General features: G+C 33.9%; 1 protein-coding gene across 5 annotated transcripts in view; it reads left to right on the forward strand.

Moving 5' to 3' along the window:
• The first annotated feature begins 344 nt into the window (after positions 1–344).
• Positions 345–26,478, forward strand: part of LOC126742108 (girdin-like) — a 44,842-nt gene continuing 18,708 nt past the window's right edge. For 2 of the 5 annotated variants that reach the window (XM_050448656.1, XM_050448657.1), the window contains exons 1-11: positions 345–580; positions 641–761; positions 818–967; positions 1,023–1,171; positions 1,224–1,401; positions 1,453–1,621; positions 1,672–1,878; positions 11,854–12,118; positions 12,302–12,408; positions 12,457–12,759; positions 12,828–13,175. In XM_050448656.1, coding sequence (XP_050304613.1) covers positions 550–580; positions 641–761; positions 818–967; positions 1,023–1,171; positions 1,224–1,401; positions 1,453–1,621; positions 1,672–1,878; positions 11,854–12,118; positions 12,302–12,408; positions 12,457–12,759; positions 12,828–13,175 — 2,028 coding nt within the window. In that variant the 5' untranslated portion in view covers positions 345–549. The remainder of the gene's footprint in view (positions 581–640; positions 762–817; positions 968–1,022; positions 1,172–1,223; positions 1,402–1,452; positions 1,622–1,671; positions 1,879–11,853; positions 12,119–12,301; positions 12,409–12,456; positions 12,760–12,827; positions 13,176–26,478) is intronic. The other 3 variants (XM_050448653.1, XM_050448655.1, XM_050448654.1) reach the window with 3 other exon arrangements.

A 26,478-nucleotide genomic window follows, 5' to 3' on the forward strand; every position in this document is an offset into this window, starting at 1 on the left:
TAAAAGCGACATTCCACTCTGTGTTTCAGCACCGCCAAAACATTCCGCTATATGATTACGGCATTATTATGACGGCACCGTACTTGGGTTATTGCTTGGCGGCATCAAGATTTATTCAAATCAACCAATCAGAATAAAGACGGGTGCCGAATCCTATAGTGGAATGTTAATATGCAGCCCGGACTATAAATAGGTTGCTGGCAACCGACATATACTGCGTTCTCGATTTTGGTCGCTGAATATCGATCGGACGCTAGCTTCACACACATCAACGTTGGTTACATTCATCCGTACGAATTTGTCAACGTCAATGTCATTGTCACGATTTATTATTTTTCCTTCATTCGAATTGATTCAAAAATGCCGGTTATTTTTGTGATTCCGTTTAGTTTATTAAATTGAAATATAAATGTTATAATTCTTTCTGTTAATACTATCGTAGCATAAGTTATATTAGTTTAGGGCGTAATATCTTTACAGTAAGGTAACAATACCTCATTAGAAGTTTTTTTATGCTTAAAAGTATCCTTGGAATTTAAAACAAAAAAAATGGATAACATGTTTGATGATGTAGAACCAGGTAATGTTTCTTAATTTTTATATATTCCAAAAATATTACCCACCAATTTAACACTTGCAGAGCAAATTGAAGTTGAAGATGTTTTTCGCACAATCTTCTCTGCCTGTGATCCAGAGAACACCAATTTAGTTCGCGTTTCCAGACTAATAGAGTTTATTAAACCGTTTCTCTCTGAAGACCTGTAAGTTTCATCCATATTTACTTACAAGTAAAAAAAATTTAGATATTTTGTTATAGAAACCCTTTGGAAGATTTAAGGTCTACATTAGACCCTGACGGAACAGATATTTTAGTAAATGCCAGCACATTTTATGAAATTATTGGCCAGTGGAGTCAAAAGCTTAGCTCAACCTCGCCCCAAAAAGATGATGACTTTAATCAATCCAGGTAGCTACTTTCATGTGGTAATAGATATTAAAATAACAATTTCTGTAATCTTTAGGAATCTCTCAACGGAACCAAAGGATTTATCCTACTTACACTCAACCCCAAGGACAAGCTTAGGCGATAAGCTTCTCAAATGTAAAGATTTACTCAATATGTCTAATGTTTCTGGTTATAGTTTATCCACCAGCCACTGTGGACCTGGAGGTAAAACTGTAACGAAAAAAGCCAATTAAACATCAGTAATTATTGATTCTAGATTTTAAGCTGCTGGAACCTGAGACAACTCAGCTAGAAGAAGAGAAAAAGGAATTGGAACACCAATTAGCAAAAATTTCAAAGGAATTGCTGGTGACTAAACATATGTTGAAATTAGCAGAAGAACAATCAGACAAGTTGCAAGATGACCTTAACAGGGTCAACAGAAGACTTCTGGAGTGAGTTTGTAGTTTGTTATTTTGTAATTGATTTAAATATTTAATTTGTAGGGAGCAACAAGTCATAGAACACTTACAAAAGAACACAAATAATGATGAAGACCTTAAAGATGAAATAAACAGGTACAAGAATTATATTGCAGAACTTAAAAAGAAAGTAACAGACCTTGAACAGGATAATGCTGAGTTTAGAAAACTGGTGGAAGATGTTGAAAAAGAGGTAAATAAGAGAAAACATTTTTTCTGGTAAAGCAATGGAATTTATTGCAGAAACTGAAAGTAGAGAAAAAGTTAAATTCATTGTCTACTGAACATGAGGCTTGCTTAACAGCACTGTCGGATGTCACCCTGGCCATGGACAATATGAGAAAAATGATAGATGAAAAATTGCAAGAGAAAGAGAGCAAATTGGAGAGATTTGAAAGGTGTTTTAAGGAACTTCAAGATTTGGTGGAGATGCTTGAGGAAAAAAATTTGGTAAGGATTTTGTTAAAAACTCGTTAAAACACTTATGAGTGGTATAATGATAAAGTGTAAAACTTGTTTAATAAAACATCTTTAGATTCCAAAAAAAGAATATCCTTGCTAGAGACATATGATGCAGATGGAAGTATTTATAATATATTTGCCTAAGGTCTCCAGAAATATCCAAAAACTTAATATAAAATATCTCATAAATCAGAAATACTACACAGATTTTATTTATTTATTTAATAGACGGGATCAACCCCATTACAAAAAAAAAATAAATATTACAAAGTTCAATAGCTAAAATACAAAGAAAGAAAGAAAATGTGCTATATTACGTAAGACAACAAAATCTTGTGTACAAGCATCCTAAAAACTAAAAAATTCCAAATTCACTTTAAATTTCAAACAAACATAACTTCTAAAACACTTTACCATAAAATTTACACACATTACCAAAATTAATCATAACAAAACAGATTGAGAAAAAAAAGCATCTTTTTGATAAATTTCATTAAAAAATAAGTAAAACTGTCAATAAAACAGAATTTAGAAGAAGTAAATTACATTATTTAACAGGAAACAAAACTAAAACACTAAAATGATGTCAGAGCACAGGTTAAAAGGTATCATTAAAAAAATCGTCAAGGCTATAATATGCCCTGGATAATAAAAGTGATTTTAATTCCTTTTTAAAATACAAATATGTTTTTACAGGCAAACCAACATAAAATCAACTGAAGAGTTTACACAATCTCTCTAATTTGATTCCTAAAACTAGACAAGCCAATGCCCACAACTTCAATATCCTCATGGTTGATAATATTTAAGGTTCTTTCAATAGGGGAGTGAGTGGCATAGTTGGTACTGTGAAAAGGCAAAGCAAATAGTTGGTTTAGTCTCAAGAGTCTTGAGGGGACATTGAAGCTAATTCTACCGAGAAGGTCGGGGCATACAATCAGACATTAAGAAGCTTAAATACAAAGGTTAAATCACCACGCATACGTCTTTCTCTCAATGTTGTCATAGCCAGCACTTCCCATGCATCATCATAAACATGATCGTTCGGTATTTCCAAATTTAATTTAAATAGACAAAATCTCAAAAACTTATTCTGAATGCTTTCAAGGACCAGACAGCTGTAATAGGGGGACCATATCATTGAGCCATACTCCAATAAAGAAACCACCAAAGACATGTACACTCTCTTACAGGTCTCGACTGATAGCTCTCTACAGTTACGCAGAACAAAACCCAGAACCCTGGAGGACCTAACCACTATATTCTTTATGTGTTTATTAAAATTTTAATGATCGTCAAAATAAATGCCAAGATCCTTAATTGTATGATACTGAACAGGGCTTCCCTCTATATTGTATGATGTTACAACTTTTTTACTTCTTTTGTGAAAACTAATATAATTACATTTCTTTATGTTTAAGAATAAGATATTGTTGACACATCAATCATTTAGCCTATTCAGGTCATTCTGTAACAAAATTTGGTCTTTAGGAGTCTGGATTACTCTATAAAATTTCAGGTCATCTGCAAACAATAAAAAGGCACTATTTTCAAAACATGTAGCTATATCATTAATGAAAATGTTAAAGAGCAATGGTGAGCAGTGTCCACCCTGAGGTACACCAGAACATACATTGATATTGCTGGATCTAGCACTACCCAATCTAACCTGCTGAGTCCGGCTTGACAACAAGCTTGTGAACGAGGCAACTATATGATTGGAGAAACCAAACACTCTAAGTTTCTCCTGCAAGATTCTGTGATCGACTCTATCAAAAGCCTTGGAGAAGTCTGTATAAATCACATCCATCTGACATCCCCTCTCTAAGGCATCCAACAGATCCTGCTGATAGATCAACAAGTTAGTGATCGTAGATCTGCCCGAACTAAACCCATGCTGCTGATTGAGCAACAGCTCCTTGCAATAGAAATAAATTTGGTCGTAGATAAGACTGTCCAACAGTTTTGGAATGGCCGACTGGGTGCAAACGCCCCTATAGTTGCCTATTTGGTCATTATCATCTGATTTAAATATTGGTACCACAAAACTATGCTTCCATAATGACAGAAAGAGTGCTGAGCCAAGGGATTTCTGAAAAAGGAAGAATAGAGGGCGAGAAACAGTACAGACACATTTTTGTAAAAAATAGTTTGGTATCCCATCAGGAACTGAACTAACTTTGGCCTTTAATTTTAAAATTTTATCAAAAATCAAACCAACAGACATATTCTCTCCCACCTGTTGACCCATATAATAATTAGTTAATTATAAGTTATTTTTATTTATATTAGTATTGTAGACAGTTGAAAAAAACTGGGCAAAACCCTCCGCTATCTGTTCGCAACCAGAAAATTCATTATCACCATAATACATTGAATTTGGAATTTTATTTACTGCCTTCCTACTGTTGAGGTGATACTAAAAGCTTTTAGGGTCGGTACACAGTAATTGGACTAAATTTGAAATATAATCACGGTAGCAAATATTCGTTAAAGTTTTGCACCTCGCCCTGAGATTAGAAAAAGTGATATAATCAGATTGATCACGAGTACTGATGTAATTCTTGTGAGCAATCTTCTTCTGTGTAACTAGATATTTAAGTTCACCCGAGAACCACTTGGGAAAATCAGATGTCTTATATCTTTTGAGAGGAACAAAAAGGGCTATTGCCATGTTTAAAATGTGATAGAATTGAGAGACAGCTATGTTAATATCAGTCGTGTTTAGATGATTTTGCACTAAGGTATATTAAGTTTTCCCCTTAAGTGTGAGAAAACCTCTAACCAAGACCCATATAATAAAATAATGTTAGGCTCCAATTTTACAAAAAATTCCTCCATAAATACCCAAAAATGCTTATAAATTACCAGCAAATACCTACAGGTTATGCAATGAAATACTTCAGTGGTTTGCCCCCTCTGAGAAAAGTACTGCCTAAGATTTGCACAAATAATAATGCCTGCCAAAGAAACAGCTACATTGAATAATCAGCTTAGTCTACAATCTTCAATTTTTATTTATTTATTTAAACTCCAATCAGAACACATTAATAAAGTAATTACAATGAGGGAGTGCCTACCAACTGACTAAACAAAACCAAACTTACCTAATAAAAAAGAAACAATAAAATTAAACTATAGGGAAAGTTACAGTTCAATAAAGGCAGTACTAAGATATATACCAAAATAACATTGAGTATAATAATAAGGACTAGAACAGCGGATTATAAATTTAATTTAATTCCACACTAAGTAGTTTTTCTTTAAGAGCATTTATATTAAAAGTATCTATATCACAGAGTTGAATTACTTTATTGCACTTAGTTAGCATGATTTTAAGGGGTGATAGACTAGCCAAATTCACATTAAATAACTTAGTGTTTGTAGGTCTCAGGGTTATTTTGGGGACATTGAAATCTATTCTATTAATTAAATTCAGATTAATATTTTTTGTTGTTGTTCACAATGTTATCTATAAAAATAACAGACTAAGCATCTCTCCTTTGACCTAAAGATACTATGTTGAAATTAGTCAACATACTTCTGTAAGACACCATATATGGATACATATTATATTGTTTCACATAAAGATACCTTAAAAATCGCTTCTGAATCTTCGATTTTTTTCAATTTTGCTACAGTGAACCTTTTCTTGAGGTGACCAGTCCGATGAACAGTCTAATTACAGACTCGATTCTAAACCACCTTGAGTTTCTAATAACAAAACCCAGTGCCTTATATGCTATTTTAATAATAATAATATCCTAGTGCTTATTAAATTTTAGGTTTGATTGCAAATAAACTCCCAAATCCCGGCATTCAGTCTTTCTATTAATTACGATATTATATAATTTATAATCATATAATATAGGGCTATTTTTTCGGATAAGGTTGTAACATTTATTATTTTGGATTGCTATTAATAACCTGGGCACTGCGAGGGGTTACTCTGAAGTTTTGCTCCCAACTAGCAATTTTAGTTACGGCTACAACATTGTTTGACTATATTACTTTATTCAAGTAATAAATTGGTAACTGGTACCAAAAAAATATCTCATAAGTTTAAATAACTGCCAAGTAAAAAATAGTAGTAAGAAATACGTAATATTAACTATATAGTAATTATTACTTTGCGGTAACTCTGATGGTAGCTGATACCGCTTAGCGACCTGACCTAATTGAAAACCTGACCTTTACAACGTCGTTACTCTAAAGTAGAAAATATTGGTCGGTGGGATGATTAAATGGGAACTTTTAAGTAAGCGCGATTTCAAAGTTAAATTTAAAGTTCTTGCGACTACATAGGAACATTAAAATATTACCAAGCAGTAATACACTTTGAAGTAATATTATCAGTGACAAGACGGAAATAGTTACCGTTATTTCTTCTTTAAAGTAATATTTACCATCTTGGCTATTAAAGCAAATTACCTTTAAGTAATTATTTCTACTATGCATTAAAATATACTTTATAGTAGCATTTTTTTGAAATAATTTACTTATTCCTAAGTCATTTTTACTTTGAAGTAACAAAAGAAACTTCTTGGTAACTCTAACAACAAATATTTGCCATATTTTTTTAAATTATTTGACTCCATTTTGTGAAATTGCACGATTTTATGAATTTGCTAAAATCGGAATACTTTTACATTTTATGCAATTTTTATTAAATTATAGACTTCTTATATTCATAGGAGTAAAGAGGAGTGAAAAAAATTATCTACCTTCGTTAAAAAATTAAATTTAAATATTAAAACTTGGTATATTTTTTTGTTGAAAGTCATTATTTTGATGAATTTGAGAATTGAGAATGAGGCGTTCTTTATTTTCGTCCTATATTGCCTATGTTTAACAGTAAAATTTGCTTCGTTTACATTTTTCCACTCCGGTAAGCGATAATATCAGCTATATTAAATACAATATGAAGTAGATTAACCCTGATACAACGCCATCACTTAGAATAAAGACGGACATATAAAATTATTTGTGTTGACAAAGAAAGAGAATCAAAATGTTTGCATAATATTGTCTCAGTAACTTCTTAGTAACTAGCACTGCACAATTACTACTTTATGACATCCCGAAAACCACTATGGGACGTTAAAAAGAAGTTCCCGGGACGATAGAATTACATATTTGCTATAGCAAAATCATTCCCAATTTTGGTAAAAAAGTGGTAACAGAACGGTGTCTAAACGGTTCCCGCAACTAGTAACCACAACTTTAAAGTATTCTTTATAGTCGCGATTACGTAGCTGTTGCCAAAAATGCTAGTTGGGCTCTTTGTTGATGATTTTAAGCTATACATGGGGATTGGGTCTGTGTAGGACTGCTCATGTCTGCAGACAAACTTTCATGTGTAGTAAAAATGCTCTCCTCTTCAATAACAAAAAATGTTTTACTATGTCTACAAGCCTGATTCAGAAATGTACAAATGAGGGAGGGATTTGGGTGTTTTGGTTGACTGACTTTTACGGACCAAATTGTCAATATGGTAAATGAGGCACACAAAACAATGGGCTTCATTGTCCGATCTACTAAGAATTTTAATGTGGAGTGTTGTCTAAAGTTATTCGACAGTCTGGTATTACTAAAGTTGAAATATGCTAGTATAATTTGGTTTGGATTAGAACCATTGAGCGCGTACAGAGAAAATTTCTAAAGTATATGTTTTTTACAAAGTTTGGGTGTTACCCAAAGCAGGGCTATGACTATGACTGAATTAACTTTGGAAAATCGGCGCATCAGAACTGATCTTTATTTATTTATTTATTTAAACAATCAATAATCAATACACGGGATCAACCCCATTACAAAAATATATATATTTCTGAAAAAGAAATAAAAGCCATACTACCTAACCACTAATTACTAATTAACAATAATTATTAGACTTAATCTTAATACCAAGGATAACTAAACTGTTTTACAAGTAGTAATAATATTCTGTCAAAATCTGAACAATTAATAATGCAAAATTAGCCAAGAAAAAACAAAATATATTATTATCAATGACAATGATCAAATGTACTTCAAATTATTAATCATGGAGCAAAATTAATTCAAAAAACAAAATCCTACAAACTCTTAACAAGACTCCTAAAATGCAATAAGGAAATTCCCAAAACTTCAATTCCAGTAGAGTTTACCAGCTTCAAGGTTCTTTCGACAGGCGAGTGCATAGCATAGTTGGTACGATGATAAAGCAAAGAAAACAATCGATTTACCCTCAGATTACGGTGTGGAATATTAAATGAAATCTTATTAAGTAGTTCGGGACAAATCACAAGGCCATTCAAAAGTTTATAAATAAACACCAAATCATTCTCAGTGCGTCTCTTAAGTAAACTCCGCATATTCAGCAGGTTCATTGCTTCATCATAATAATGGTCATTAGGAACTGGAATGCCAAGTTTATAAAGGCAGAATCGCAGAAATTTATTTTGAACCCTCTCCAGTGCCATACAATTATTCATGTACAGAGGAGACCAAATTATTCATCCATACTCCAACAAAGAGACAACAAGTGATAAGTACAAACTTTTGCAAGTTTCAACCGACAGATCTTTATAATTTTGACACTTTCGCTAGAGCGGTACCCTTCAAGGTACAAGACTTTTTCCTCCCTGGTTTTCGGGGGACATAATTCGTAATATATATAAAAAGGAAAGAGCATTTCGTGATTTTAAGATTTCCAAGTCTAATCATCATCTAGAGATATTTAGATCTCTGCGCAAGACAATTAAAGCTCTAATTGCACAAGCCTACAAAATGTACATCCATAGTATTGAGAAGAAAATAACCTCCGATCCGAGTGAATTTTGGTCTTTTATTCGAAGCAAACGTAATCAGTCTCAAATCCCCGGCTCAATGAAGCTTTCTAACCAATCATACAATACGCCTGACAGCATTGTGTCCGCTTTTGGAGATTATTTCAGGAGTGTATACACGAACTCACTTCCCAGCGATCATCCTGTCGTCTCTGAACCTCCCTTAACTTGCATAGACGTCGTCGCGTTCGCGGCTACCGACCTTATAATGGCGAGCAAGTGTCTCAAAAGTAAAATGACCTCTGGCCCAGATCTAATTCCTAGTTTTTTAGCTAAGGATTGCTCTGTTGCACTTACAGACCCTCTGCTCCACATTTTTTACTGATCCTTAACACAGGTATTTTTCCCAATATCTTGAAGCAAGCCAAAGTTTGCCCTATCTTTAAAAAGTTAGTTAAACATTCTGTGCAATTTCTCAAAAGTTATTCGAATTAACTCTTTATAAATTAATTTTTCCCAAGGTTAAGTCCATGCTGGCCAACGATCAACATGGCTTCGTTTCTGGTCGATCATGTACTACAAACCTAGCATTCTTCTCTCAGTTTGTGTGCGAAGCACTTAATGATAGAAGTCAAATCGATGTTATCTACACAGACTTTCAAAAGGCTTTTGACCAGATTGACCACTTCATCCTATTAAATAAGCTTGAACGCCAGTTTGGATTCTCCGATCGCTTGATAAAGCTCCTTAACATTCTCATCAAATTTAAGTTTCTTTTGAGGAGATTTCTGAGTGGTCGAGCTTATTACTCTGTGGCTGAATATTTCAATGACAATCAGATTTTAATTAATTAAGGGAGACCTAGCTCTTTTCCTAACCTGTTTGTTTTAAATGTTTTTCTTTTTTTTTTATCCCTAAATGTTGAACTGTACTTAGTTAAGAAAAGTTAGATATAGTTGATTTTATTGATTCAAGAAGGGAGAAAGAGGGAAGAACAAAAAAAGGAAGGAAAAAGAGGAGAAAAAGAAAAAAGGTAAAAGGAAATGTAAATTTTAACTGTTTAACTTTGATTCGTCATTGTAACTTGTATTTTTAAATATAATTTTAACCTTGTAACTCTGTCTCTTTAGGATTAGGTGAAGCTTTGTTTATAACAATATTTTGTTCAAACAATAAAGCATATTTAAATTTGAATAACTCCTATTTAGTTGACCGCTCTCAGTTTGTAGTGGTCGAAGGCTTTAGATCTGCTTGTTTTTCACCCACCTCTGGAATTCCTCAAGGCTCTAACTTGGGCCTCCTTCTCTTTAACGTTTTCGCTAATGACTTGATCTCCACCCTCAATTGCTCTCGGTTAGCATATGCTGATGACCTAAAGCTTTTCCATAGGATTGACTCTATAGCAGATTGTGGTCAACTGCAAGAGAACATCAATACTGTACACCATTGGTGCACTTTGAACCGGCTTAACCTTAATGTTTCCAAGTGTAATGTGGCCAGCTACTTTCGAATCAAAAGTCCAGTTGTCTTTAATTACTCAGTTAATGGAGAGTCTCTGGCAAGGTCTACCTGTTTTAAGGATCTTGGAGTCACCTTTGACCAAAAATGTTCTTTTATCCCTCACATCGAAGATACTGTTTCTAGAGCTACTTGCATGCTGGGATTTATTATTAGAAATTGCAAACTTTTTTTGAACACTGCCACTGCCAAAACTCTCTACTATGCATTTGTTAGATCCAGGCTCTTTTTCTGCTCTTTTCATTTAAATTAATTCTTCTTATCCTAATTTAGTGTTGATTTTTTATTATTTATTTTCTCAAACTCACTACTTTTTTTTTATTATATAGCAATTCTTTTATAGTTTTGTTGCATAAACCTAATACGGTTCGTACTTGTACATTTATATATTTTGATTCTTCTGCAACTGGGTATATGTAACCTGTTGGAAATAAATAAATAAAGCTTATTAAAGCTTAAAGCTTACAATTGCGCAGAACAAAACCAAGGACCTTAACTAAACTAAACCAAGGATGCTTTAGTTATAATAGTATTCACATGGGTATTAATATTCAATTGTTCATCAAAAAAAGATACCAAGGTCCTTTACTAGTTCAGTGTAGCTAAGATTAACATTATCAATAGTATAGGAGGAAATTACCCGCATTTACCCACATTCAAAGCCAAACTATTACCAACACACCACTCACACAATCTATTCAGATCATCTTGCAAGAGAACCATGTCTTGTTCTGAACTGATCACCCTATAAAACTTTAAATCATCGGCAAATAACAAAAAAATTACTATTTTTAAAGCAAACCAAAATATCATTAATGAAAATATTGAACAACAGGGGAGAACAATGACCACCCTGTGGAACCCCAAAGGTCACACTGATAAGATGCGACCTAGCATCCCCAATTTGTACCTGCTGAAATCTGTCAGAAAGAAAACTCGCAAACCAGGCCACCAAACAATCTGAAAAACCAAAAAGTCTCAATTTTTCTAGTAATAAGCTATGGTTGCCACTGTCAAATGCCTTGGAAAAGTCTGTATATATTACATCCACTTGTTCACCCCTCTCCAAAGCATTTAACAGAGCACCATGATACAGCAACAAGTTTGTAATAGCAGACTTGCCACGACTGAAGCCATGCTGTTCACTTAACAGAAGTTCTTTGCAATAAAAATTAATTTGGTCATAAATAAGACTTTCTAGAAGTTTTGGAATAGCAGACTGTACGCACACACTCCTGTAATTGATCATTTCATTGATCTTACATATATCTTAAAATTTTAACCATCAAAATAGATATTCCTGTAATTCTTTCAATGTGCCGTTCTTTGTAAATGTTAGAAATACCAGACAAAGAAAGATGTTTCATTTAAGCCACCCTAAAACTAATACTTCTACAAGCTCGTCCATTTATAAAATGTGCAATCATTTTAATATTTATGCGTGTGATTTGGATTTAGACCTTTTTGATTTAAATAAATTTACCAACATTATGGACGATAAACTTTATGCTTCTCAGACTCAGGCCTATACATTTTATGTCCTGTAGTGTTAGATTTAATTATTTTTGTTTCTTGTTGCATTTAAAAGCACATATTTTCCTTCAAATATATTGTTGTATGTAATTAGCCCTCGGGCTGTTGATACTTAATAAATAAATAAATAACTTATTTTTAGGCTTTAATCAGCGAACTAGCAAAATGTAAATCTGACAAATCAACAAGCTGTGCCCACTCGAACTTGGGCAAATATTTCGATCCACCATCACCAAGTACAAGTCAACACTCCAGTCCACAAAAAATGAGTGCAAGACCAAAATGTGAGTCCCTACATTTACTTAAGAGGGCGCTTAATCGTTTTTCAAGTACTCCCCAGGGCGAACATTCTATATTGAATACTAGCCTACCGTCATATTTGAAAACCCCTGTGTGTAGCCCTTTGGGTAAGTCTGGGGTGATTTTCAGTTATGGTACTGCAGAAAGTAATTTTCTAAGTTGTCGGTTTTGGCTAGAGTTTAGTAGTAATAGTGCATGTGTTATAACAAAACAGAGTACTTTTAGAATTATTAATCTGTCCTCAAACAAATTATTCAAGTTACTTAAGTTTTTTAAATTATTTAAAACAGATCCAGGCAGCAGCGAGGAAGATCTAATGTCAAAATTTCACAATTCTGGAAACACTTCCAACTCTGAGAAGAATGGCCAACAGTCTCTGTGGGCTGAAATGAGTAAAGTAAGTCCACTTAACTAATGTTTATGAGAAATTAATGTATACTTTTAGGTTGACCCTAGGAGGTACAGCGCCATTTTAAATGACACGGAATTGTTCGAAAAAAACGAACAAATAACAGAGTTGGAATATAAAGTTGAAACTCTGGAAAAAGAACTTGACGAGTTAAAAAGTAAGAACGGCGAATGGGAGAAACTCGCTGCAGATTTAACCGGAAATAATGAAGCTTTATGCGGGGAGATTGATGATCTGAAAGTAGCCATACAAGAGAAAAACGCTGAACTGGAATGCTTGAGGAATGAGCTGGAAGATGCAAGAAAGCTAACAAAGATTGGTGTAGAGGCAGATTTGGAAGTAAGTATCATAAATAATTTTTTATTGAACTTTTATTTAAATATTGCCCATTATATACTTTATTCTAGCCCACGATAACCGACAATAAAAAACATCTTGCTGCAGTAACAACATTTCTCCAAGCCGAAAAAACCTCTGCAGATGAGAAGCTACACAGCTTAATAAACCACCTTGGTATATCCGAAAACTTTCAGGAAGTCCAAGAACTTAAAGGGATCATAGACAAACTGTTACATCAGAACCGAGAGTTGCACGAAGAGAACTTTACGGCCAAGAAAAAGGCGGAAATTATGACGGCAAAATGCCAGAATTTGATGCAGAAAATCGCGGTTTTACAGGATGAAAATTCATGGGTAGCAGAGGTGGAAAAGGAAAGGAATAAAAGTATGGAAGCGAGAGAGAAATATGAGAAGGAGGTAATAATAATGCTACTTGTATGTTTTCGAATTAAGTAAAAAGTTCAATGCACACCATTATCAGGATTTTTTTGAGGGACACACAACTAAAATATTTTGATAGTTTTGACATTTGCTTGGAATTAATTAATAATAATAATATAATATCATATATAATCACTTCTTGACTTTATATTATGTTGTTGAAAGTTGGATCTTTTCTTTAAAAAAAAATGCGGATACGATGGCATAAATCGGTGCTCTACTTTTATAAAATAAAATTAAATTAAATTTGCCTTAAGAATATTCTGCTTCACAGGAAGCCATTTTAATATTTAAAGCATCTGATTAATAGGTATGTATTTATAGCGGTTAAGAAGTATTCGCGTTACTTTATTTTGTTGAAGTTTTATTTCATATACACGGTGTCCCGTAATTAATTGGACATAGGTTAATGTAGGATACCTGACAAGAAAATAAATCGTTTGAGCTCAATATCGCTTAGCAAAATGTTATTGGTTTTCGTTCTACAGGGTGTTAAAACTAATTTTTTACCAAACATTTATTGAAATATTTTGGAATCCATTGGACAGATTAACCTAAAATTTGGCGTACTCTTATTATTTGGGATGAGGAATACGAATATGATATCTATTTTGCCATTGCCACTAGATGGCGCCATATACAACAACATTGAGCGATTAAAATGGTCATAACATTTTTGACCTCTCTGTACGCACATTTCCGAGTGAAAATAATAAAACAGCATTTAATCCTAGTCAAAAAAGGTATACTTCTTTGATCTCCAAAAAGTAGACCGTTTTCGAAATAAACGCATTTTTGTATTAGGTTGCGTATGAACAAATTATTATCGGAGTTTTACAAAGTAGGCTTTGCCTAGGATGAACACATCATAACTACGACCTGTCAAGGTGAAGTATTAATAAGTAAGTCTTTAATTTGGCTAAAGCTCGTGTTCTTGTTGTGTTATTTTCGCTTAAAAATGCCGCGTTACAATGATTTTTCTAATGCTCAGATGCGGGATATAGTATGTGTATATGCTCAAGAAAATTTTCGTAGTCGAAGAGCAGCGCACCGTTATTTAGATCTGTATCCGGATAGAAGGCAGCCAAATCATCAAACATTTAAAGCGTTGTACGATAGATTAGGCGAAACGGGCTCATTTCGTTCAAAAAACGTAAATGCGGGAAGACCAAGGATAATTGGAGCAGATATGGAAGATGAAATTTTGGTTCGTAAATTCTGAAACCAGCACAAGACGTATTGACGCAGTCACTGGTGTAAGGAAATCTTCGGTGTCCAAAATTATACGCCAAGAAAAACTGTATCCGTATCATTTTACTCCAGTTCAAAATCTTCTTCCTCAAGACTTTCCTGCAAGACTCCAATTCAGTCAATTTTTAAGAGAGCGCCAATTGAATGATCCATTTTTTTGTAATACAATTTTATTTACGGATGAAGCCACGTTTACAAGGAGAGGTGTTTTTAATTGGCGTAACAATCATATCTATTCGATGGAAAATCCTCATGCTTTCCAAGAACACTATTTTCAACATGAGTTTTCAATAAATATTTGGTGTGGTATCTTTGGGGATTGTATTGTGGGACCGTTTGAATTGCCAGCTAAGCTTAATGGAGAACGTTATCTAAATTTCTTGAGGAATGATCTACCCATTCTTCTAGAAGATGTGCCCCTAAATTTAAGACGTGACAGTTGGTATATGCACGATGGTGCACCGGCACATTATTCACTGCAAGTCAGAAATTACTTGGACGAAATTTATCCTCATAAATGGATTGGTAGAGGTAGTGAATATCCGTGGCCTGCGCGTAGTCCCGATCTTAATCCCTTAGATTTTTATTTCTGGGGCTACTTGAAATCACTTGTGTATAAAAATAAAATAAATAACTGTCAGGAATTGTGGCAAAAGATTGTGGAAGGAGTCAATACCATCAGGGCCCAAGAAGAATCATTGTTTGGACTCAGGAAAAATTTAAATAAAAGAATTAGACAATGTGTCCTAGTGGATGGTGAACATTTTGAACAATTATTATAATCAACAGCCTGTTCTAATTTTATCGTTGTTAATTAAATTTTAGATTAAGTGTTCATACGCAACCTAATAAAAAAATGCGTTCATTTCGAAAACGGTCTACTTTTTGGAGATGATATTATATTAGTATGGATATTATATTCGTCATCCCAAATAATAAGAGTACGCCAAATTTTAGGTTAATCTGTCCAGTGGATTCCAAAATATTTCAATAAATGTTTGGTAAAAAATTAGTTTTAACACCCTGTAGAACGAAAACCAATAACATTTTGCTAAGCGATATTGAGCTCAAACGGTTTATTTTCTTGTCAGGTATCCTACATTAACCTATGTCCAATTAATAACGGGACACCCTGTATATGTTCCTGAGAGCATGATATAAGCAATAGAAAATAGCAAATAATGGTATTGTAACCTAACAATTTAGTCCATTGATACAAACAGTTTTATTTTCCTTATTTTAAATTAAACCATGGAAATTCAATTGTTGATCTAAGAGTCCCATTAAATATTTTATTTCAGTTACAAACTGAAGTTTTGATTCATTAATTTCAATGCTTCAACCTTGATCATTTTATCTTTGATTCATTTATTTTGAGTTAATATTTGCCATTGATACGAAATATTCAATTCCGAATTTGAAGTACTTGTGGCTTTCTTGTAATTTTTACCTGACACACAAATCACTGTATCGTCTGCAAAAAATTTACAAAATAGATTTGTACCATATCGTTTATATAATACGAACGACAATGGTCTAAGTACACTACCTTGTCTTGAACACTATTTTATTTGAAAACCTTTGTTCTCTATATGAATATAGATTAGGGTTTCTTAAAAACCTACCTATACCTGCTCGAGCAACGGCTACTGCATTGACGAGCCCTTCGATGACATAGGTCCAGTTCAATAAATTACACAGTTGTGATTTACGATTACATAAAGGTTTATTGTACCTTTTGGTTAGTAATAATTAACAGGTATAGACTAATGAACGATTTACAATGTTGAAGTTATTTACCAGGGTTTACAATATTGGTTGACGTTACCAGCCTTCCAGAATCACAAGACCAATAGCAGGAACTTAGCAGGAACCAGGAACGGCATTAGCACTAACGTCACCTTGGTTTGTGCAGCTATTGACAACCACTGTTGCACTCACAACGTTGCACTCACTTTCAGTTCAGTTTTCCACCTTTACGCACACTTATTCACTATAGACCTTTTTACATAACTTAAACTACTTTATCGTAACAATTAGGTATACATATATGAACTTTAGACAAATACTTAAACGGAAGAGAGTGAGAGAGAGAGGAATTGCTTGCGCCAACTTGCTCTTGACTACCTTATTTTCTCGGTACTTTAAGCTTTGTGAATTCCTTCACTGGTGAAAGAAACCTTGTGTTTCGGGGGCGCGAGAGTAGGTACTTCTTTTTGCGGCGACGGAGTGAATACTGATTTTTTCTCGTGGGACTCGGGGTGAAATGTTGGGTAAAAATGTGGGATGCACGTGTGTCATGGGGCCAACACTTAAGTGAACTTGAGGAGAAAAATGGATTTTTAAGTGCACTTAAGCTAAACTGGTAACAAAGGCATTTCTTAAAAAGTAGGTAAAAACACATGTTGGGATTTGGGAGAAAGTTCAGGCAAAAATTATTTACTTGAGAAAAAAGGTATTATTCGTTTGACAACCATAAACTTCGATTCCATAAAATCATAAAATAAAATAAATTGTTAAAATTAACTTTTAACATACTCCCCCCTTTTGAAGGCTTTGCCTTCAACAAACATTATACATTATAACTTATAGACAAAACTTATCAAGAAATACTATGGTTAAACTAAGTTACTATCAGATTTGGGCAACGGGCATAATTTGGTTATATTTCTAGTAAATATTCCATTTTTAGTCCTAATTTTTACCAAGCGTATTTTACCATCTTTATTAGGTAAAGTGTCTACTACTCTGGCCAACGGCCAATCAAGAGGTTTGGTGTTCTCATCTTTAAGAAGAACAAGGTCATTTGTTTCAATATTGGGGACTGGGGACATCCATTTAGGCCTATTCTGAAGATTGTTGAGATACTCTTTGGTCCATCTAGTCCAAAAGAATTGTTGAATCTGACTTAACCTTTGCCAACGATCTAAGCGGTTTTCAGGAATTGACGAGACATTGGGCTCAGGGTACGAAACGAGAGGACTTCCAACTAAAAAATGTCCAGGGGTAAGACAAGTTAAGTCCAGTGGATCAGCTGATAGGGGAAGAAGTGGCCTGGAGTTTAAAATAGCCTCAATTTGTGCTAAAATAGTGGAAAAATCTTCAAAGGTTAAATTCTGGTTTCCAATTAATCTTCGTAAGTGATGTTTAGTACTTTTTATAGCTGCCTCCCAAAGACCACCCCAGTGAGGAGAGAAAGGAGGTATAAATTGCCACTGTATTTCATGGCATGAGAAAAATGCAGTCAATTGCTCTTGTGTCTGTTGTGACTTAAGCGTGTCATAAACTTCTTTAATTTGATTGCTGGCACCAGAGAAATTTGTACCATTGTCACTAAAAATTGTTGCCGGGCATCCACGTCTTGAAATAAAACGTTTAAAGCATGCTAAAAATGCTTGTGAAGAGAGACTTGATACTAGCTCCAAATGAACAGCTTTAGTGACCATGCATACAAATAAAGCGATATACGCCTTTTCAATTTTGGCGCGTCGAAGAGATGACGATTTAATAATAAATGGTCCTCCAAAATCGACACCTGTTGTTAAAAACGGTCTAGAAGGGACAACTCTGGATTTAGGGAGATCTGCCATAATTTGTTCTCCTGTTTTAAGCTTAAATTTATAGCATTGTAAACAGTTTATAGAGATCTTTTTTATTTCTCTTAATCCATTTAGCGGCCAGTATTTAAGACGAATATTTGACAATATCGTTTGAGGACCAGCATGTCCTAACCTAATGTGTTCTTTTTTTTAGCAAGAGTCCAACAACATGGTTTTTTGAGGGCAATAAAATTGGAAATTTTTGATCAAATGATATGGGTGCTTGGGATAATCTGCCTCCAACCCTTATGAGATTGGAGGTATCGATAAAGGGGTTTAACCTAAGGACTTGCTTATTTGAAATTTTTCTTTCTTCTGACTTTAGTTCACTGATTTCCTTTGAAAACGTTTGGTGTTGAACTTGCTTTACTATAAAAATTTCTGCAGCCTTTAATTCAGTTACAGCTAAAGCACCATAAAATTTTTTACCATTACCTTTACAATTATTTACAAATCTATGTATAAATGCAATAGTTCGTTGCAATCGCGAGAAGTTAGAAAACCGATTAAAAAGTGTTATCCAGAAATCTTCGGAGTTAACAAGCAAGACCGTTTTTGCTTTTCTTGCTTCTTCTTCAGTGGAGCAAGGTCCCTTTTCATACATTTTTAAATTTAAATTCGGGTCCAGTAAGAACTTTGGGCCGTTCCACCAAAGCGTAGAGGTGAGAATCTGGTCTGCGGTAAATCCGCGAGAAAGATGATCAGCTGGATTATCCGCAGTTGGAATATGACGCCATTTGCAGTCTTGAGATAAAACCTGAATTTGAGAAATGCGGTTTGCTACAAACACATTGAAACGAGAAGGGTGGGCATTTAATCAAGCAAGTACAATCTCAGAGTCAGTCCAAAGATTAATGTTGTCAACTGAAAATCTTTCTTTTAATATGGAACACACACGAGTGACTAAATTGGAAAGTAAAAGTGCTCCACAGAGTTCCATGCGGGGAATTGTAATTTCTCTTATCGGGGCTACTCTACTTTTGGCAGTAATAAGTTGACAAGAGACATTTTTGTTAGGATAAAGGGCTCTTATATACACACACGCACCATATGCCTTCCTGCTGGCATCTGAAAATCCATGGATTTGAAGTGAACTGGGATTATTATTAGCTAGGAAAAAACGTGGAATTTTTAAACACATTAGTTGGGGAAGCTCTTTAATAAAGGTGGTCCATTGGGTTAAAATGGGTTCTTTCAGGGGTTCATCCCAATTAATTTTTTCTTTCCAAATGTTTTGCATAATTAATTTAGCATTTACAACAATGGGAGCTATGAATCCTAAGGGGTCGTACATTTGCGCAATTTTAGATAAAACTATACGTTTAGTAATTATGCTTTCGGACCTAGTATCAGGTAAAGAGATAAAAAACTCATCTGAGTCGGGATTCCAGCCTACACCAAGGACTTTATTTGAAATTCCCTCGGTTTCTATGGTGAAACTTTCTTGGGACCCATTATCACAAGTTTTGGACAAAAATAAATTGCTATTTGAACACCATTTATGTAAGTGAAAATTTCCAATATTGCAAAGTTCCAACAGCTGCCTATGTAATTCTACCAAATTTTCATAGGTATCTTGCCCACAGAGAACATCGTCCACGTAACATTGAGATAAAATAGCTTGAGACGCAAGAGGATAATCGTCTTTATGAATAATGGCAAGTTCATTCAGGGTGCGTGTAGCCAGATAGGGGGCACAGTTCGTGCCATAAGTGACGGTGAGTAATTCAATGCATTGCATTGGCTGAGAGGGATGGTCGCGCCATAAAATATTTTGCAGGTAAGTTTGATTTGGGTTAACGCGCACCTGTCTATACATTTTTTCGATATCAGAAGTGAGAGCGAATTTAAAACTTCGAAACCTAAGTAAAATATCAAACAGTTCAGGTTGAACTGTATATCCTTTATGCATTACGTCATTGAGTGATAGCCCAGAAGACGTTTTCATAGATCCGTCAAACACTACACGAAGTTTAGTGCTTGTACTGTCCTCACGAATTACACAGTGGTGAGGCAGAAAGTATCGATTGTTGTGATTTTCAGTTTTAAGGGAAAGGGGAATAATTCGTGCATGATTGAGTGAGATATATTCACCGATAAATTTTTTGTATTCAAGAAAAAGGTCAGGAGATTTTTGAAAACGCTTTTCTAAGTGGTGAAACCTTTTCTTGGCTAATGAATATGACTCTCCTAGCGGATGTGACTCTTGGGGCCTTTTAAGGGGTAAGTCGACTTGAAAATGACCATCTTTAAATACCGTGGTATTTTGAAAATTCTGTTCAACCATAGAATCTTCAGGGGATAGGGGTTTTTCGTGAGTGGGCGAGACATCTTCTAGTAACCAAAATTTCTCAATTAATGAGTCCAGTGAGCAATCTGAATTTAATGATTGCACTAAAAAGCAATTCTTAGAATTTGCCAAAGGGGTTTTGTGAACGAGAGCTTGGGAGGGGATTAATCCTGAAAGAATGTGGCCAAAGTAGGTACCTACCAACGTTAAGGAGTCGTTGTTAACCTTGGTGTATTCGCCTGAAAGAATGTGGTAGTATACATCTGCTCCCAACAATAAATCTATTGTAGAAGGCGTATCAAAGTAGGGGTCTGCAAGCGGTGTATTATTGGGAAGGTTCAACATAAATTTGTTGACTTTAAAGTGAGGGGATTTTTCTGTGATTTTGTCTAATACACAGCAGTTAACATTCAGGAAGTAATCGTGATTGTGACAGGAATGAATTCTCAGGGAAATTGCGTGATTAGAGTGCTTAATTTTGCCGCCAATACCAGAGATTTGTATTGGCTGCGTCTTAGGAGAGAGATCAAGTCTTTGAACCAGCGATTGGGTTACTATTGATATAGTACTCCCGGGATCTAATATTGCCTTTGCAATAATAAAATGACCATTCTTGTCGGGTATTTGAATCAATGAAGTACCTAATAAAACTTCATTATCTTCAGTGGCGAAAACTGACAAAGTCACAGGTTTATTAGCGTGAGGGCGATTCGAGTTCATTTCATTGCTTGTGCTTGGGATTTGTGGTTCTTGAGTCTGAGAGGAGCTTTGGCTTGAACCTTGATTCCGAGAATGGGAGCTATTTATGAGAAGCGAATTTCTGTTAAAATTTTGAGATCGTTCATTTTGGGTTTGAGGATTTGGCCTCCAATGTGAATTTCTGCTTTGCAAGGGCTGTGCTGCATCATCCATTGGATGCAAAAGAGAATGGTGTTTCATATGACAAATCTGGCACCTCTGAGATGTACAGTTTTTTACTTGATGCCTTGAACCGAGACAATTAAAACATAGATTCTTATGATTAACAAAATCCTGTTTCTGTTTTAAACTAAGATCTTTAAATTTAAAACAAGTATAAATTTTGTGATCAGGGTGCTCACAAAAGGGACACTTTTGTCCTGCAACAAAATGTGAGCGAGAGTTTTGAGGAGACTTTTGAGGTATGACTTGGTTGCCTTGGCGTTGCCCACCATGAGCATAGTGTGAAATTTTTTTAACAAAGGGAGTGTTGTGTTGAGAAGAACGTCCATGGGAATAATTTCTAGTTGAAGGGCTTTCAGAGAGATCTTCTAACACCGAACAACGCTTTTCTAAAAAGCTTAGAAATTCTTCAAGCTTAGGGACCACATGTGAGGAAGAGCGCATTTGAGAACCTCTCTCGGATATATATGCCTTTCTTGTGCCAAAGTCTAATTTTTGAGAAAAAATATAAATTAAAATTAAATCCCAGTGGTCTACTGGAATGTTTTGATTTTTCAGTGAATCAAAGTTCTGTTTTATGCAAACTATAAATTCCCTAAGTGTGTGTGAGGATACCTTATTTAGGATAGGAATGTCAACTAAATTTTTAATATGGGCAAAAATAATTGATAATTGATTATCATATCTTTGTCTAAGGGTATTTAGGGCAATTTGGAGGTTGTCAGTGGTCAATTGTAAATTATCGACCAAATTTAGGGGTTCATCTCTTAAATAAGATTTTAAATAAATTAATCTTTGAATATCAGAGAGAGATTGATTATCTAGAATAAGGGTAGAGAAAAGTTGAAAAAAGGCATTCCATTTAGTGATGTCTCCGTTAAATGGAGGTATGCTAATTTGGGGCAAACTAACATTTGGGGAATGAGAGTGTTGGGGAACTATATGTCTTACTTGAATTGGCGCTTGCGGGGAAAGTTCTAAAATTTTACGTTGCATTTTAGCAACACACGTTAAGTATTTGTCTTCTACATCATCCTTGTCTACTTTACTTATATCTAAACTACAATTTGTTTTTCTACCTCTTCAAAATCTTTAAAAGCGTGGGTTAACATACTTTCACGTACCTGAATTTCTAAAAAGTCATGTATACTATCATTATTTTCTAAAAACCAATTAACAATTCGTGTTACTTTAGCCTTTAAATATCCGCGATTTTTAACCAACGCTTCTACTGATATTTCTATTCCTTCAGCCATTTAATTTTTTTGTTTTAGGCTTACAGAATAAACACAAAAAATGACGAGACAACCAGATGCTTATTTTTTGGGAATAGATTTTCTTTAAATTTAAACAATAATTGTTAAGAGAAAATAAACTAATTACCAAGAAACAATTTAAAAGAAAAAGTAAAAAGTGAGTTGCTACTTATTTCCAAATAACAATTATAACAAGTAAAAATAACAAAATAACAAGGGACAAATAACTAAAAGGTTTGTTAGTAAGTAATTAACTAAAATACTGTTTACTCGAAGGACCACCGACACATATGTCGGAACCAATTATATACTTTTTACACAAGAAGTATGTTTTGTTTTTGCTTAGATGAATCGTAAAATCACAACTTGGGAAAATCCGGCTCGAAGGACCATGAATATAGATTAGGGTTTCTTAAAAACCTACCTATACCTGCTCGAGCAACGGCTACTGCATTGACGAGCCCTTCGATGACATAGGTCCAGTTCAATAAATTACACAGTTGTGATTTACGATTACATAAAGGTTTATTGTACCTTTTGGTTAGTAATAATTAACAGGTATAGACTAATGAACGATTTACAATGTTGAAGTTATTTACCAGGGTTTACAATATTGGTTGACGTTACCAGCCTTCCAGAATCACAAGACCAATAGCAGGAACTTAGCAGGAACCAGGAACGGCATTAGCACTAACGTCACCTTGGTTTGTGCAGCTATTGACAACCACTGTTGCACTCACAACGTTGCACTCACTTTCAGTTCAGTTTTCCACCTTTACGCACACTTATTCACTATAGACCTTTTTACATAACTTAAACTACTTTATCGTAACAATTAGGTATACATATATGAACTTTAGACAAATACTTAAACGGAAGAGAGTGAGAGAGAGAGGAATTGCTTGCGCCAACTTGCTCTTGACTACCTTATTTTCTCGGTACTTTAAGCTTTGTGAATTCCTTCACTGGTGAAAGAAACCTTGTGTTTCGGGGGCGCGAGAGTAGGTACTTCTTTTTGCGGCGACGGAGTGAATACTGATTTTTTCTCGTGGGACTCGGGGTGAAATGTTGGGTAAAAATGTGGGATGCACGTGTGTCATGGGGCCAACACTTAAGTGAACTTGAGGAGAAAAATGGATTTTTAAGTGCACTTAAGCTAAACTGGTAACAAAGGCATTTCTTAAAAAGTAGGTAAAAACACATGTTGGGATTTGGGAGAAAGTTCAGGCAAAAATTATTTACTTGAGAAAAAAGGTATTATTCGTTTGACAACCATAAACTTCGATTCCATAAAATCATAAAATAAAATAAATTGTTAAAATTAACTTTTAACACTATATGCTCTATTATATCTCCTATTTAGGACATTTTTAATCCAGTTCAAGGCTATATTACGTAAATCATAACATAACAGTTTTTTAATATGTAACAATATTACAGTCTCAAAACCACGTTGAAGATCCCCAACTAATTTATCTGCGTTCATGTATTTTCGTCAAGTTCTTCAAGTATTTGCTGAAGAACAGATTCACAAGAGTGATTAGTCCTAAAGCCTGGTTATCCAATATATATAAGTTTGTTTTGTTCAATTTTCACAACTGTTGACATTCGATTATCTTTCATAAATTGGCATAAATTTTAGAGTTTGTCTAGCTAAGGAAAGGTACACCATCTGTTTCAAAGCTGCGCCAAGTTTTGTCCCCTAATAACGCGCGATTAGCGACAGTAGCGCGTTTTTTTTTTTTTAATTTTAATTTTAGAAGAGTTAATTTATATTATTTTAAATAATAGTGTATTGTGTTTTGTTTACATTCGTTAGGTGCGCTGCTTAGTCTGGAATCTTATTACCTTATTATCAAGATTAGGATATAGAAACCCAAAAATAGACTTCGAAAATAAGACCATAAGAAAAGACTTCTCAAAAATATAATTTTATACGATATTATTATTTAAATACACATAACTACATAATTCGGATAAGTCCTAAATTATGCATCGCACATGATGGTAAATAATAATAAATTGAGTCGGCCAGAGCACCTGTGAAAAAAATATTATAAATAATTCTTAAAAGTTATAAAAGATAATTCGTCTACCTGTTTTCAAAAAATGACCTGACTGAAGGATATAGGTAGCTATTTTTTTAATTGAATATTATTTGAACCATAATACTCTTTTATCTAACATATCGCCTTCCAGGTAACTCAAAGTGATATTATTACGTAATTAAACAAAACACTAATTTTAATTATTAATGTATTTAATACATTAAGCCTGCAAAAATATTAGATAAATTAATACATACCGGTAATTTTTTAATGGGATCTGAATGCCCTCCATTGCTTCTCTTTCCATAAATTTGGAAATATTATAAATAATTTCTCTTGCTTGGCTATGTAAAACCTTTCCTTTCACACCAATCCTTTTTGGAGTCATAATCACAAACAAAAATAACTGAAAAAAATAATATAAAAATTATTCACTCTAAAAAGACATAAACACTAAAAGGCACAGAACACAAATATAAGAATTAACGCAACGGCACTGTTTATATGCAAGTCGGGGCGATCGATACCGTTGCTTTGGCAGCGGCGTAAACAAATTTACTGCGCAACCGAGCCGAAAAACACGTGCTGTACTTTTCCTTAGCTAGACAAAGTCTATGAATGACAGGCAATAAATTTATTGGTCGACAATTGGCAGGAATCTTTGGACTGCTTAACTTTGGTATTGGAATCAGTTGATAATCACGAATTAATTTAATGTAATAAAGGGTATCCAATAACACGAAATAAATCTTTTATTAATTTCGCACTAAGGACACTATCACTAGTTTCTTTATATTTTAATCCAAAAACCGTCTTGTTTACTTGTGACAGAGTGATATGTCTAAAATTTGTATATTCGGAGAATTAGTTATATTAGAAGTCCATTCTATTGTTTGAATGCAGAAATACCTGATAACGTATCTGAATAAGATTGACTTTAGTTTTTCTCTATACGGGCTGTATATGTACCAAAAACAACATCCGTGTAATAAGTAGATTGTTATTCCCCAGTAAACCCTTACGTTGATTAATTTTTATTAACGTAATATTTAGTCTTTGCGGTACGCATTACGGAAGTTAGTTTGTTTCTTGAGTTTTTGATAGCTTTTCCAGTAAGAATCGGTTCATTTGTCGTGAACCTCTTGAACTGCTGCATTAATCCATTCATATTTTTTTACAAAATATATTTTCAGACACTTATTTAAAGTTGTTTGCATGTAAAATCATTATTTATAATATTTACATTTGTCGAGATTTAAATTCAATTCGCGGCTATCAGTTCCTCAGTAAGCTTTTTATATGTAAAATGTAGCAAAAATGATTACAAAGTTAATACAAATTTTCCTAATAATCCTAGTTTATAAACTTGTGCAAGTACGTTAAATTTTTTGTGGTAAATGAACATAGAATTGATGGAAATTTATTATATTTTCCTTTTATAATATCTTACAAATAGTAAACTTTCTTCTAGTAAGATGTATAATCAAACTCTAAAATGTTACTGGAAATTTGTCTAGTTTTCATGTCATTTATTATTATTCAATTTTGTAGCACTGTAACACCATTTTGTAACATCTCCTGCTTTTAATATATCAGATTTTTCGATATGCTCGAGACAATGCTCTTTTCAAAAGTACCCCTAACTAATTCATCCCCGAGAAACCACCCCTAACTCTTTTTTTCAAATTTTTTTAATAGCATTTTTAATTCTTAATACAATGGAAATTTTTTTTTTTTTTAGTTAATACGATTGAACGAATACATTGAATACGATTCAATTATTAATATCATTTCTCACACCAATATTGTTTTCGTCTTAAATTTGAAAACCCAGCATATTTTTGTGATATTTATTTATAAATCAATAAATAATAGTTTTCTTTTTTAATAAATAAAGAAAACTTTTTAAAACAG

This window comes from Anthonomus grandis, chromosome 11 (genome assembly GCF_022605725.1).
Source record: "Anthonomus grandis grandis chromosome 11, icAntGran1.3, whole genome shotgun sequence".
NCBI lineage: Eukaryota > Metazoa > Arthropoda > Insecta > Coleoptera > Curculionidae > Anthonomus > Anthonomus grandis.